Raw genomic sequence first — 15,675 nt, 5'->3', positions numbered from 1 at the left:
GGGCTTCCCAGCAGCTCCACATCTCTGCTCAGGCAAGGCACAGGGCATAAAGCTGGGCAAGGGATGCCAAAATCCAATGGGCTCCTGCACTCCAAGCGCCAAGCAGCAGCTTTTCCCCGTGATTTCCTGCCCTCCTTCACTGCATGCTCCAAGATGAGTTCTTTGTTCACCAAGTGTCAACCCCTCGCCATGCGCCTGCTCCCCCAGCGCCTTTCCAGGGCAGGAGGGACACAGAGTGACAGGGGAGGTGGGTCCAGACTGTTTGTTCAAGGCAGTCGGAAGGCAGCAATCCAGACTGGATATTGGCTCGTCTTCCCAGCCTTCCTCTTCTGCCATCTCTATGCTGGGGAAACTCTGCCCCTTCGTGCTCCATGCTGCTGGGGCCTCCAGGGGTAGGGAACTGCAAAAAGGCGCCGAGACGATTAGAGATGAGGCGCTGAGAGAGACTCATCTCCTTTCTCTTTCACCCTGTCCTTCCTAAAGGGTCATGCAGAACTAAGCAGGAAAGGGAATATAAGGACGGAGAGGAGAGTCCGCAGAAGGCTATCAGGTGTCCTTCCACGTACAGGCGGCTTCCGAATTACCGATGGGGGCAAATGACACAAAAGGGATCCCTCCTGCCGGGGGGGGTCCCGCTGGTGAAATGATCACGAGACCCATGTGCTTTCCTGGACCAAAAGGAGGAAGGAAGAAGTTGGTCAAGTGTCACCTTACATAAAGCCACTTCCAGAAGAGCCTGGGGGTTCAAATACCACCACCTCCCAACAGCATCTTCCTCAAGTCCTGAAACTGCTTCCCCAACCCCTTTCCTTCAGCCCTCTCCTTCCTCCTCACGTCTCTCGCGCTCTCCTGTCCGTAGTGTGACACAGAATTCATGAGCATTGAAAGAAACAATCATGTGGTCTGAACAGGCACGTCCTCAGGTTTGTCCTGTCCCTTCCCAGGGGGTGGCACGTGTCCCCTGGGCGGTCAGCAGATGACAGGGACCCCATCGGTGTTGAAGATCATGCCCGTAGTGGGCTCGTAGGTCCCTGCAAGGTAGTAGAGGTCCTCACTGTCTTGGTATTTCTTCGTCTTTAGCATCTGCTCGTACTGATCCAGGCCAACAACAAGACACTTGTGTGAGATGGTCTGGACATCGTTTTCATCCACGTGGGAGGACTGGTAGAGAGCTCGCTGTGTTGCAGGAAGGAGGCAGATGGAAAGAAAAGCAGGAATTAGATCTCACAGCATTCACAGCATCATCTTCAACATGCAGGGAAAACATCCATCACAAATGGTTGGGGATTGTGCTCTTACTCAAGCAGAACTCCCCATTCCTCCCCACTCCCAGCCCAGGGAGTGACACTGGGAATCTGCATGGGCAAAGTGGACACAATCCATCCAGCAAACTAAACCTGAGCCCTTGCTTCCACTCAGATCCCACTGACAGGGGAACATGGAAGCCAGGAGTCTGTCATCCTCAATTCAGAGATGGGAGCTGGACACCACTCCCCTGTTCCTCCCAACACCCAGCACCTGCAGCTAATCCCACCCTCCCAAAACACCCATCCAAAGTCCTGGGCACTGAGGGCTGAGCAGCCGAGGCAAAAAGAGGCAGAGAACCTCAGGAGGCACCTCCCCAGCGGCATTTGTTACTAAGTCCCCAGCATCCCTGCCCAGGCCTCCCCCAACCTCACCAACCTCCATAAAGTCCTTCCTCTGGTTGGATGCCTGCAAAGCTGTGGACAGACTCCTGCCTGATTTCTGATCCCAGCGCTGTGTCCACGAGGAGGAGAAAGCAGACATGAAAAGCAGGTGAGTGAATTGGTTTTCCATGCTATTACCTCCAACCACCACAGGTACCTTGAAAGTCTCAACCTCTGTCCCCAGCTACCGGTAACAAATACTAAGAGCCTACTGAAAATCACACTACATGCGTGTAAGATTGTTGCTGAGCACCAGGCCAGTAGTTCTTACACTATAGAAGAACTCAGTCTGGTTCCTGACACTCTTTTCCTCTTTCTGGATCAACACAAGTCTTTATTTGCAACAAAAGTCTTTTCCTAGTGTGATAAACCCACCCTTCCCCTGTTCAAGAGGTAAACATCAGGCTCTTCCACACCACAGGCAGGCCCCAGAACATGAAACAGTGAGGAAACATTATGGTACCGGTAACTGGGCCATGGATGTCTCCTCATCCTTGGAATCAAAAGGAAACAAACAGCTTTGCAGAGCTCTCAGCAGAGGACACCAGCCTACCTTGCCTTCGTTGAGTTTCTTCCCAGGGTTGGTTTCTTCTGGGTGATAGAACCACTTGACTCGGACCACCATGTTGTTCCCCCACGACTCCCACATGCTCTGGATCCGGCCGATGTAGGGTAGGTTGGGGCGGCCGGCTGAGAGGAACACCGCACAGTCTCCAATGCGGATGATCTCCTTGCCCCGGACAATGGCCTTGTAGAAGAGCTTCCTGGCCTTCCCTTTCATTCCTCGTCTCTGCCAAGAAAGATTCACACAGGTGAGCGACCACGAATTACCCTAGTTTTCCTTACCCACCACTGCTTGCCCTGTCCTGCATCCCACCCTTCGCTGAAGGCAGATCCACAGCATTCTCAAGCATTCCCACAGGAGAACAGGCAGAGGGACACACCATGGTTCTCCCAGACACAGTGAAGGCTAACCCAAATCTCCTTGCAAACAGGACACCTTAGCTGGGGAACCCACAGCCAGCAGAGCTTCACCACCCCAGGAGAAGGGAAAGGGCAAGGTAAGAGGCACCACAATGCAAACACCAGCACCAAGCACTACAGAGTGGCAGGAGAAGCTCCATTTACCTGTGTGGGTTTCCCAAACCACTTCCAGAGCTGCCGTGCAGGGAGGAACGCAGCGATCTTGGGCCTGTTCTCCACGGAGGGCAGGCGCTGGCGCTTGGCAAGCTCCTTGGTGGTGGGCAGGTGGATGCCCTCACGCTTCTTGGGCCTGCTCTTGTTGCCGCTCTGCTGCGGTGCCGGCTGCTGCACCGGCTGCTGTGCTGGCTGCTTCTGGCTCTGCGGATGGGAGGATGCGCGGGATTTCCCTGCCTGCTTGGTTTGCTTGGGTGGGAGGGTTTGCTGCACCGAGGAACTCGGCTGGGCTTCAGCTACTTCGTCGTCAGAGCTACAGGAGGAATCTTCATCTGTAGTGGAGGAGGAGGAAGAGCTGGAGCTTGATGAAGAAGAGGTTGATGAGGCTGAAGAAGAGGAGGAGGAGGAGGAGGAAGAGGAGCTGCTGCTAGAAGAGGAAGAGGAGGAGGAGTTGGAGGAGGAAAGGGGTGTGGATGCTCTCGAGCTGGTTGAGCTGCTGTCCTGGGCTTCCCCTCGGTTCTTCTCAGTCTCCTCTTCTCCCTCTGACTCCGAGCTGCTGTCGCTGCTGTTGCTCTCAGACTCCTCCACGGCTGCTGGAGCTGCTGCTTTTTCCTCCTGGTCCTTCGAAGCAGTGAGGCTCTCTGCTGAGCCATCAAACTTCCCTCCAAAGCTGCCAGGGGAAGGGTCTCCCTCAGCTGCTTTGGCTCGAGAAGATTTCTGCTTGCCCTCCACACCCACTGCAGGGGAATAGCCCAGCCCTAACAGACTCTTGCCATCCCTGCGACTGGCCAGGGATGAGTCCTCCAGCATCCTCATCGCCTCCTTCATCTTCTTTGTCTTCGGAGACATCACACCCTCATGGTCCAGTTTGATCAGGATTTCATTCTCATGTTTCCTCTGAGCCTTGACCATGGTGCCAAACTCCTGTGTCTCTTCTGTGGGCCGCCCTTTCTTGGCCTTGGCTTTTGATGTTGAAGCATCGCTGGAGCCGAAGGCAGCCAGTGTCCCGGGGAGGTCGCTGTAGGGTTCTGTGCTGAGGATGCTGCCAAACACAGCAGGTTGGTAAGTGGGTTGTTGGGGGCTGTGCAGCTTAGTGGAGATCTTCATTTTGCTGGCTTTTGACCTCTTTTCCTCTGTGGGAGCAGGAGAACCTCCAGTTGGCAGAGGTTGTGATTTTCGTGACCCCTTCATGCTTGGCTTGCCCAAGCTGGCTGGCTTCTCCGGGACTGAGGAGGTCACAGGTGAAGACTCAATCTGATCCTTCTCTTCTGGCAAGGCAGCCTCTTCTGCAGAGGGGAGGAAACACAAAGGTATGGTGGTATCCATCCAGATGGGCTTTGTTAGCTCAGACATAACCAGACACCAATGCTGACCACTCCCTGGCCAAGGCTGGCTTGCTCTTGACCGCTCAGGTATCCTCAAGGAAGCACAGGTCCTACCAGGCAGCCTGACCTGATGCCAGCACCTGTGAGCAGCTGACAGACAATGCCCAGTGATGCTTCTTCGACTGCAGGGGAACCAAACTGCAGATCTCCTGCACCTTTGGCCCAATTGATGGCTGCTGAGATGCTCAGCTCAAAATGGGACGGGCTCTGCAGCCTCGACAAACAGAAAAAGGCTCTCGCAGTGCAGGCCAGCTTCTGAGCCAGCCTCCTGCAAACTGTAGCCACAGCAGAGGAAGCTGATGCACGGATGCTCAGCACTAAAGCAGTACATCCATTCCCCTTCAACTCTTGCCCCAAGAACAGCTCTGACTTTGGGGGAGCTGTGCAAGGAATCTCAACTCCAGGTCTGGCAGTGGTAACAACCTACCAGCTTTCGCCTTGACGCTTGGTTTTCTCCCTCGGCCTTTGCCCTTTGACACAGGCTCCTCTGATCCTAGTGTAGCTCCCTCTTTTCCTTCTCCAGTGTCTTTGCTGGATTTACGGCTACGGCGCTTGGTGCTGGGCACCAAAAGGGCTGGGGAAGGCTCGGCACCTGGAATAGATCAGAGAGATGTCAAATGTAGTCAGACATCCCAGAATCTCAGAAGAAGGTGCCTGAAACTCCCCTGTATTTCATAGTGAGGGAAATGTCATGCAAAAAACTAAACAGCAAGACTCACACTGGATCTTGTAGTCAGGGGGGAGAAGTCGAATGTGAGACAGTGGGATACGTCCTGTGTCCCCATCATCAAACTCTACTGTGATGAGATCACCATCTTCCTCTAGATCCAGGGCTCCTGTGGGTTGGGGGAGAGTAGAGGATGGGATTAGGAATGAACATCAGAGTACAAACTCCTTGTCAGGGAAGTGTGGACATAGGGGAAGACAGAGATCCTGCAACAGCTCCAAAGCTTCCTGTCCCCACCATTCCTAGGCTGTGCAGGGAGAGCATTTTGCTACTACTCTTAGCAGTCACAAGCTGCTGCTTTGCCCCTTTTCTCCAAGAGAAATAAGCTGTGCTCCCACCATCTCTTCTGGCATCAGCTTCACTGGTTTGTATCTTGCAATTCTTCCTTTACACACACATAGTGCAATCAGGAGCACAAAAACAAGACTGGCCATGGTAGAGGGATCTTCACTGACTTTCTAGTGGGGCCAGATGGGGGAGTGTCAGAGGCAAAGCTATGAATGTGCAGGTGATTTAGAAACCTCCACAACCTCAGAAATCTTTGGTGCCTGAAGCTAATTCTGACTCTAAGTGTGTTGAATATTGGTATTTTAATTGCTCAGACTTCTAACTATGAGAGCACACCTCCTGGACAATAAGATGTTACTAAACCAGCATCATGACCCAGTGGAGAGGAATGGTCCACTCTCTGACGCCTAGGACATTCACAGCAGATCTCAGGACAAGCCTGACATCCCTCAGGACACACAGGACTGAGACATCCCTGGTTCACAGGGCAGAGCAGTCAGGGTGGCCTTACCTCGGACAACTGTCCCTGGGTAGAGGCAGCGGTACTGCTGGCTCCAGTAGGCTGCAATCCTCGTGCCCTCGGGCAGGAACCGCACTGAAGGTGGTTTCACGTCGATGATCTGCTCAGGGTAAGAGGAAGGCAATTACTGACGTGCCTGACACCAGCACACACCATCCCACCACACTCGGCATGCAGCAAAGCAGCTCTGGAGAAGGCAAGGGACAGTTTTGCTGCTGGGAAATGCCCTCCTTTCTGCTCATAGGACAGCATGAAGACTATCCTTGCTGGCAGTGACCCACACCAAGGCCATGGAGGCAGGACCCAGGTATCCCTGCAACCCCAGCTGGAAGCCTCCTACATCCCAAACCAGGGCTCAACAGCCCCTTTGGCCCCACGTACCGCTTCCTGCAAGAGCTGCTCCAGGCAGTAGATGTGGGGACGGTTCCCCCTCTCGCCTTCCACCACCACACGGTATCTGAAACACAAAGGCCCAGTCAGACACTGCACATGGAAGACATCACCCTGATCAGCTACCATCTCCTCTGAGCCCCACCACCAGTTTAACTGAGAGCATTTAATGAGAGGTAATTGGACTTTTCTCAGCACTGATAAACTAGAGAGCTTTCCTTTCCTTCCTGGCAGGCTCTGTCAGTCTCTCCCCTGCCAGCTCTATACAACTCCCAGATTAATCCCTGGATCAGTGATGTCCCCATTTACTGGCAGAACCCAGGTGGATACAGCAGCCCCTCAACTCACATGTCTGGTGAATGCACAGTCTTTACATGTCCAGCATAGAGAAGCTTGTCATCCATGGGGATGAGGACACGCAGACCATCTTTCAGCTCATCCTTGTCGATTATGCAGGAGCGGGGAGCTGTGAGGTGTTGGAGCAAGATGGGGATTAGAGAGCATCACAGAGGAAAAAGCAACAGGAAGGGGAAAAGGAAACCTCATACTCTCCTCATTACCCTCCCCTAGGTAAAGACCAGAAGCCCTCTGCAGAAAGGGCTCATTCTCTCTCCCTACCTCTTGGCAGCAGCAAATTTTGCCCTCTTATAAAAAGTCCCCCCTTAGTAATAATAATACACCAGTTAATGAAAATAGGGCAGTTCAGAGACTGGGTTTCACATCTAGATGTCACAGTGGGCTACTCTGGTAAAGCTTGTTCCTGGCAGGCCAAATTGGCTGGAAAAGTGGCATCTCCACCCCGAGGACTCATCAAGCCTTTGCGTAAGGGATGTGTAAAAGCAGCACAACCCTCCTCTGGGAAGCTCCTCATCTCCTCTACCTGCACAATTAGGCCCCCAGCCCCTCACCTGGTGTGGGTGGTCTCTCAACCAGCATGCTCAGTGGGATGTTCTCATCCTCTGAGAAGCTGCTGTCTTGGTTGGGTTCAAAATCCTCCTCTGCTGCCATGCTCTCCATGAGCTTGCTGACAGCTCCTCCCTTCCCTCGGTTCTGCAGGAGAGCAAGCAGCACGTCAGCTGGATGACAACAGGCAACAGTCTGATCCCACCCCACCTTCCTCCAACAACAAGTAACCTGAGGATACTGGGACAAACCTGTCTCCATCCTCAGCAATGTTAACCACACGGAGTTAAGCGGGTGTACCCAAACTTGCTTTTTGGTTGCACAAAGGCCTCTGTTTTTCTGGGTTTATCCCCAAGCATCACTGACAGCTGACCAAAAGCCATCTCACATCTCCAACCACATCCTGGAGGTTAGGAGAGATGCTGTGGAGCAGACAGCCGTGGCTTTGTTTTGCCTTCACCACCTCTCTGCACAGTGTTCCCAAGACTGACTTCACTGAACAGGCAGCAGGCATTGATCTTATTTCTTCTTAAATGCCCCACAATCCATTTCTCTCTTGCACCAGACCATAAACATTACACTCACAATGAGAAGCTGCAGTAATGCGTGTTATGAGAGAAGACAGGCCACAGCAATGGAGCAGAAACCAGATGTGACCTGGCTCGCTCGGTGCTGAGCAAGGCAACTCCATCACCATCTCCTTGGTTCTTGCTATACAGAACTCCCTCCACCCCGTGGCAGCCTTAGAGAAAACCCTCTTGTTCCTTAATTAGAGGGATGAAGGCAAACGAACACCAGATGGTAGCAGCAGGTACTACCTGACCAAGCCTTCCTTGGATTTTAGGCTTCTCAAGCCAGCATTTTGCCTGTAACACACCCAGCAATACCTGCGTGCCTCTTTCCCCTCCCTCACACTGCAACGGTCCAGGAAGAGAGCAGGACCCTGCCAGCCACCCTCCTGACTAGAACCAGCCCCTCACCTCTTTTTTCACCTCCTTGGCTTTCACCTTGGCTTTGCTCTTCTTGGTGGAGCCCAAGGCACTCGCCAGGCTGACACGAACATCAGACGGGGAGCTAGGGATGCCAGGAGGAGACATGGACGAGGAAGAGGAGCAGCAGGGTGCTTCTTTACCCTTCTTCCGCTGCTAAAAAGAAGAAGAAAACACTCCCATCAGTAAAGAGAGGACTGGTAAAGATCTGGGCCCAGGGCAAGGGGAAAGGTGGAGCAAAGTAGGCTGCGCACAGGAAGGATAACGTTCAGCCAGCAGTTAAGTTTACTGACTGTACCACATCCTACATCTCCCAGCTCTGCTTTCAGGCTTCACACATTTTGGGAAGAGCTTTTCATCACCCTGGAGAGCCATTCCTGCCCATCAAACCTTCCCCCAAAGAGCTCCAAGAAGATCCCAGCTGGCCTCATGTCACAACTAACTTGTCTAACTCTCTTCACAATCAGTGATCCTCCATGACGCTGCCATGAATTCAGCTTGAGGCAGAGGGAGCTGCATCTTCAGCCAAGATGAAGAGCCAGCAACCCAGAGATCACTGCCACCACCAGCCAAGGACAGCCCTCAGAAGACACCAGGTAAAAGGTGAACAGCCTTAAAGGCCAATGTGGGGGGGACAGCTCAGCAAGCAAGGTTGCGCAGAGCGGAAAAGAGATTTCACACATGTCCACTCTGGCCAATCCAAACAGGATGGATTTGGGACACGGAGGCTGATACAAGCAACATGTTCAAACACAACAGGCTTTTACTACTTGTGAGTCAAATCCAAGCCTGACAGCTTCTCTGGGTGTACATGGGGCTGGCAGGGGTGACAAGGGACAGCCAAACAGCACTGGGGCAACTACCAAGACAGGACTCAACCCTCCCCTGCCCTAGCAGAGTTAATCACCCCCCCCTCACCCTCAGCCCCCCTCAGGATCCCACAGCACTCCTCACCTTGCTTAGCTCCTTCCTTTCCTTCCCCTTGCTGCCCTCCTTTTTGGGGCTCATGGGTGCCCCCTTACCACAGCGGCCAGGCTTGGAGACAGGAGTGGAGCTGGCAGGGGCCACGGGGGTCAGCATGGCCGAGGACATGGTGGCATCGTGGAGGAAGATGCGCTCGCTCCGGCGCCGGTTCCACAGGTCATCATCACTGGCCTCCAGCCCAAACTCAAAGCTCAGGTCCTTGGGGGACTTGAATTTCTTCAGCTTACGGCCTTTCTCAGACCCAAGCTTGGCCTTGTCAGTGCTCCCAGATCCAGAGTCAAGGCTGCTGGGGGCCTGGCTTGGCGGGATGCTGCTTCCCTCCAGCGGCCCCTTCTTTCCCCTCAGCAGTCCTGAAGGAGATTTCTTCCTGATCTTGATCTCACTCTCAGAGTCAGTGTATTCAAACTCTGTCCCTAGGAGCAAAAGATTTAACCATCAGTTAAAGCCCTGTCTGAGCCAAGAGGGGCCACATCCTGCTGGAAGCTTTTGGGCTCCATGGGAGATGCTGTGCCTGCTTAACAGAGCCCTTGCTTGTTCCCTTTTCCAACCCCTCCATCCTTCAGATGTTCATTTCTGCCCCATGAAACACTGATTTCCCTGTTTCAAGTCTCCCTTGCCCCAGACCAGAGCCCACACACTCAGGCAGTGTGGTTCAGGATGTCCCCTTCTCCCATAACCAAAACCCTGCAGAGAAGCTCTTAAAAGAAAAGATACTCTATCATTTGCCCCTCAACCGAAAGGAGTTGCTCAGATGAAGCCAAGCACGAACCCCACAGGCTGAGCCTTCCTCCTCTCCTGGTGGGAGTCCTCTCCAGTCTCACCTTAGATGCAGGAGAACAATCTCTTTTAACAAATCAAATAAACCTGTATTTCAAGCTGATTTTTTCCCATTGGCCAACAGACACCACAAATCTTTTTACTGGCTCGGGTAATTGCCTTAAAGTCAAGAGAGGCAAATGATCTTTTGTCTGTGGCAAATGGAAACCCCCTCACACTGGCCTCTGCTCAGCACCACGGGCACAGCAGTTCCCAGACGCCAGAAGTTATTGTAGTAACACCAAAATGTTCCCCACCTTCAGCGTGTTCCCCACAATCTGATAAAGGAGAACAAGGCTGTATGTTTGCAGGAGCGAAAGGGAAATGGAAACAGCACCTCCACATGCAGCAACATGGGCAGGAGGTAGGTAAAGCTCTGTGGCTGCAGAGGCACTGTGTTATCAGAGAGATATGAACAGCCAAGAAACCTGCCCAAGGTCATGCACTTAAGTCTATGCTGGAACAAGAGACAGAGCCCAGATTTTCCAGATCCATTTATTTTCCAGAACACTGGAACTCACGGGGTGGCACAGCACCTCTGAAGGTGTGTACAAACATCAGTAGAACCTGGTTCTCCCTCTACATAAAGGTCTCTCTTGTATCCTCCTCCAGCCTGCCCTCTCTGCACATACATCTGCATGATCGTGCCTTCAAGCCAGCCAGGTCTGAAATGAGGCCTTGCTTCATGCCAGGGAGGTTGACACAAACTCTCCTCAAGCTCAGCGGTGAACAGCCCCTGCTGTGATAACCACTGTGCGCAGGACAGTGGAGAAAAGAACACAAGGAACTGAACATTCACGTGAGAAAATGAAGATACAGGAGGCAGAGGCACGGAAAGCATCTCCTCTCAGTCCTTCTCTCTCTACTACGCTCACCTTCCCAGGGAAATTCAGTGCAGGAACCTGCTCTCATCTCCTACCCAAACCTCTTCCCCTGAGACAGCCCCAGCACGAGCAGGGAAAGAGCAAGCCTGTCAAAACCAAAGCTGGCAAGGCTCAAAATGAAAAACCCACTGGAAATTACAACACTCCTCCTCTCCCCTCACTACAGCATGAGGCAATTTCTAGATGCTTCCAGTTTCAAGAAGGGCAGATTACAAGACAATAAATTCTTAACAGAGGCTGTTGGAACAAGCTGGCAAAAGCCTAATATAGCACGGAAACAGTGTTAAAACAAGCCAGGCTCCCAAGGAAGACATCATTTTCCATTCTGAAGCATGCTATAAATTCCATTATCACTTAATAAATATTAATAGAGAATTTATAAATGGAGCCCATATAGATGTGTTTGACCAGGAACGATGTTACCAGCAGGCACTTGTGCAGCAGAGCACGGGGAGGGGAAGAAATGAAACTCCCAATTACATGTTAGACACTGAAACCGAGACAAGGACAGAAACACAGGAGCCAGAGGAAGGAATGCTTGTTTCAAGTCTCACTGGCTGATTTCTATGGGGAAGCTGATGGGATGGGCTGGTTGAAAGGGTTTTTCTTCTGCTTGGGTGTCTCTGCTTTTCTTGGGTGTTTAAGATCAGCTGCATTTAGCACATGCTTCCTTCCCTAAAACGCAACAGCTCTTCACTGCCTTCAGCACTCTGTCCAAGGGGACACAGTATCCCATCGCTTGCCTTTGCAGCCTGTTAAGGATTGCCAGGTAGGACAAGAGGAAACTTTGACAAAGCCCCTAGGGAAGCCATGACTGCAGCTGCTAAACCTGCCATACCCTTGAGTGGTTCTTGTTTTCTTGCCAGGCAATTCCCCTTTCCTTCAGCATCAGGACCAAGCAGCCAGAAGCAAAGAAAGGGTAAGACAGTGTCTGGCTAACAACCTGCTCACTTGCAGCACAGCCGGGACCTCCTGAACCTTCCACCTTGGCCCCCATGGCACTAACCCTACCCACACAACTCACCCATCAGGCTCTGCCGCTCCTCCTTCTTCTTTGCCTTCTGCTTGGCCTCCAGCTGGATGATGGAGAGTGGAGGGGGAACGATGGGGCTGGGCATGGCACTGGCAGCAAACCTTGCTAGAAGGCCCAGACCGCTCTCATCAAGGGCAGGCGATGAAAGCCTGTCGGTGCCGTCTGTCCCATAGTCCTCTGCTTCCTCCTCTTCCTCTTCATCCTCCTCTTCGTCCTCCTCTGAGCTAGAATCTAGCATGCAGAAAAGAGGAAGCCCATTACAAACCTAACGGAGCTGTGCATCAGTCACATTTCAACCCCAAAGTGTAACTCTCCTGCTGCTCTGTGCTCACCTAAGTAGCACTGAGCCCCCCACAAGCTGAGCCAGAAGATGATGGCCACACACACACGTGTGTTTGCAGCCATACAGCCAGTATCACCCTGCCTACCACCACCCTTGAAGGACACAGCAATACAGGGTACAGCAGGGAGGACCCATTCAAGATGAGGGAGGGAAGAGTAGGGTGTTGGCAGGGATTTGAAAAGGATGCCATGCACTCCTTCCCTGCAGCTTTCAGGAGGAATTAAAAGCTTAATTCCTTTGAAAAATCCCAACCCCGGAGCTGTGGGATTCCCCTCCCACCCACCACCTCTTCCTCCATAACAAAAGCCATTAGTGTAATCAGAACCAGAGATCAGCATGGAAGGGGAATACCAGAGATCAGCCTGCGCCACAGCAAGGAGGACAGAGAGAGGAGAAGGGGCAGGAGGAAAAAATGCAAAGGAGGAGGGAAATAACTTGAAAGCAATGGATTTGGAATGCATAAGGGAGAAGGGGGAAAGTGTAGGTAGCGTTGGAGGAGTGTTTAAACACTCTGCCTCAAAACTCTCCGTGCCTTTCATATCCCTCTCTACAGCTCAGGCTGGGGAAGCCCAGCTCAGCACAGGCAGGAAGAGCTGCCCACAGCCACAATCTAGTGCTGGCAAAGAAATCAGCCTCGGCTGACGCCTGCAGAGAGCAGTGGGCTGGGGTTTTCCTTTACGGTGTATATACAGCAGGTATTTTGAGGGTAGATGCTCTGAGAGTGGCACCTCTCCCTTCCTACAGCACTTCCCAGGAGCCTGTCATCAGCTCAAAGGCAATTAATTTTAACAGCATCTCACCCAGCTCGTGCTGCTGAGCGCACGTACACCACACGCATACATATACACACACATATATGAGCACATAAATCTCGATGGAATAGATTTTAACTGCAGAAAGTGGGCCTGGAAAAGGGATTTCATTTCTCTCGAAATTGAGGGCTTAAGTAGGATCACGGAGGCTGCTGCAGAATTCCCACCACTAGCAGGAGCCCTGCTCTTCCCCAGCCTGAGCCCACTCACCAGCTCCCCTCCCTCTGAACACGAGCCAAATGAGAAACCAGATCCCTTCAAAATGAGCTGGAATGAACATGAAAATCCTTTTCTTTTCACGTATGCCCTCTGGGATAGATAAAAACGTCCTCAACACTTGGCTGTTTAAAACAACCCAAACCAATAACACCAAGTGTCAGTTTTCCACTTTGCATTATTCCTCCGTGACAATAGAAATAAGAGGAAAATCAGAAACCAGCGTACTCATCCTTGCATTTTATCAGCTGAGGTAATGGCCAGCTATATAGATATATGTTATTTTTCCTTAACAAGGAGAGCTTCTCTCCATGGCACACATCAAATAGTCACAAGAATACTAATTTTTAACTGCATCAAAAGCCCTTCCACATTTCAATGGCTCAGGCTGGCTCCCTGTGATATAAAATGCTACTAAACCTACAGTCCTGCAGGAAACACCATGAAATCCACAGCCCTGCTCACTCTTTGCATAAAACCCACATGGAAAACATAAAAACTCTGCAGCAAATTAGGATCAGATTCCTTCCCCTACCAGGAAAGGGGCAAAAAACTGCTGGTTCCCCACGTTTTGCCAAAAAGAAAGCAAATCCAGATGAACTCAGCTATTTCGAGATGTGAAAAGCACCTGCCTGAAAAGCAGCAAACCCAGTGCCCGAGTTCAATGCCCCACCAGGGGGGAATGAGACCCCCTCCACACATCCCATTTGGCTGGGAAAACCGGGAAAAAGAATGGAAAAATCAAGCTCACATGACAGAACTAATGAGTGGGATGAGCTGAGAGCGGCTCACTGAGAAACTGGGGAGGGAAACAGGTTAAAACCAAGGCAATTCAGCAGAGCAATCCCTCCATGACCTGTCCCATGCGAATCCCCCTTGGCTCAGCTCACCACTCCTTCAGCACCCGAAGATGCTGCACATGTGAGGGCATAAAGGTGCCCAGCAGCTACAGTATTTCAAATGCAGCAAGGTAAAACAGATTTAAAAGGCAGGATGAGAGCAGCCATTACTCATGCCACGGAAAACGTACGACACAGTAACACACCTGGCAGTTATTCTAACCTCTTTCAAAGTCACGCTACGGAAAGACAACTGAAGATATAGTCTCTTGTCAGCATTTTCCCTGCAACACTTGTATTTTTAGCTGCATGAAATACAATTTTCAGCCTGAAAATAAACACGTTTTAACACGTTCGCGGCACAGATCCATCCTCCTCCACCTCTCATGGCGAGGGCACATCTTGCTGACTCCACTCTACATGCACAGCACAATCCCTGCTCCTCTTCCTCTCCGTTTTCCAAGGGACAAAAACTAACAAATGGGACAGAAAGAACGTATCTGGGGCTCTGCTCCAAACCCACACGATTCTAAACTAAATCCCTACATTTATAGTTATGGTGGCAAATAAGTCACTGGGGCTCTATGGCTTTTTGGAGAGACTCATGATGCCTGTATTTAATGCAAAGCAGCTCTACCCCTACTGTACCCAAACTATATGTGGGCTTAAAATGAAGTATGCACAGATGCCTTAATGCAACTGAAGCCTCCATTTTTTACTCCCGAAAAGGTGATTTTTAGTTAACGATGGAGAAGAAAGACATTAAAACCATCATTTTTTTCCCTTCTATGGTAATTCTGTTAACACTGAATGAGGGTAAGGAAAATAATACCCAAAGCCGTAAGTATCTTTTCTAATTGCCATTTTTAAGAGCATGTATATGTGTGTATATATCCACATGCAACCACACGTGTACATACAACTCTACAATCACTTCAGGTTTAAATGCTACTGATAAACTGGACCTAAAGAAGACTTTTCTAAGCTTATTTTTACCTGCACTAAACTAAAACCCAAACCCAACTAAAATCTTTCTCATGGCTTTTAACTGTCTTTTACTGTAGGAGAGCAGTAAATGAAGATCTGTTAATGGTGAACAGAAACTGGTTAAGCAATTTGGGTTTTAAAGGCTGATGTAACAAGGTTGAGGGGGATGTGGACAGGAAAAGCTTGGGAAGGGGGGAAGGAAAAAATCACACACTTAAAAAGAGTCATTTCACATTGAAAAGAAAACAGCACGGTTTTCTCATAACAGCAAGCAGGCCTACAGCATACAAAGCAGGCTAAGTACAGGCAGACTTTAGACAGCTATTGGGTCATTGACATCTGATTTGTGTGATCTGTCCAGATTCTGGAGGTTATTGATTTTTGAGTGTCCAATTGCAGATTGTGCCTTGATTTTTCTTCTTTTTCAAACAAGCCAATTCCCATCATTGAAAACACGGTTTTTTCCCCCAGATGTGCTGTGCTGCTGACTCCAGAAATACTCACAAAATTAAAACCATTAAATCTATCACATGGGAATGACTGTGCAGGGAAACACTGAACCCTCCTTGGTCTGTTTGGGGTTTTTTTCATTGGGGTTAAACCATCCTCCCAGTCAGGGAAGGAGAGCGGGGAAGGAGGTACTAATTTCTTATGGAAAACAGAGTATGGAGGAGGAGGATCTTTGGTCTCAGAAAGCTCAAGGTATTACTTATCCTGATGGTTTGCAAAAGTCC

General features: G+C 50.9%; 1 protein-coding gene across 1 annotated transcript in view; it reads right to left on the bottom strand.

Annotated features, from left to right (window-relative positions):
- Window positions 1-969: 969 nt before the first annotated feature.
- Window positions 970-15,675, bottom strand: part of TNRC18 (trinucleotide repeat containing 18) — a gene marked incomplete at its 3' end in the record, with an annotated part of 51,934 nt that continues 37,228 nt past the window's right edge. Inside the window, exons 16-28 of the mRNA XM_080617725.1 lie at window positions 11,736-11,975; window positions 8,982-9,424; window positions 8,019-8,183; window positions 7,044-7,185; window positions 6,484-6,601; window positions 6,127-6,202; window positions 5,737-5,845; window positions 4,930-5,046; window positions 4,638-4,802; window positions 2,817-4,111; window positions 2,242-2,478; window positions 1,684-1,758; window positions 970-1,176 (exon numbers count right to left, since the gene is read on the bottom strand). Coding sequence (XP_080473851.1) covers window positions 970-1,176; window positions 1,684-1,758; window positions 2,242-2,478; window positions 2,817-4,111; window positions 4,638-4,802; window positions 4,930-5,046; window positions 5,737-5,845; window positions 6,127-6,202; window positions 6,484-6,601; window positions 7,044-7,185; window positions 8,019-8,183; window positions 8,982-9,424; window positions 11,736-11,975 — 3,389 coding nt within the window. The remainder of the gene's footprint in view (window positions 1,177-1,683; window positions 1,759-2,241; window positions 2,479-2,816; window positions 4,112-4,637; window positions 4,803-4,929; window positions 5,047-5,736; window positions 5,846-6,126; window positions 6,203-6,483; window positions 6,602-7,043; window positions 7,186-8,018; window positions 8,184-8,981; window positions 9,425-11,735; window positions 11,976-15,675) is intronic.

The sequence above is a fragment of the Psittacula echo genome (genome assembly GCF_963264785.1).
Source record: "Psittacula echo genome assembly, chromosome: 5".
NCBI classification, from domain to species: domain Eukaryota; kingdom Metazoa; phylum Chordata; class Aves; order Psittaciformes; family Psittacidae; genus Psittacula; species Psittacula echo.
Note: the sequence above shows the minus strand (reverse complement) of the source record. Positions and strands in the feature narration are given on the sequence as shown.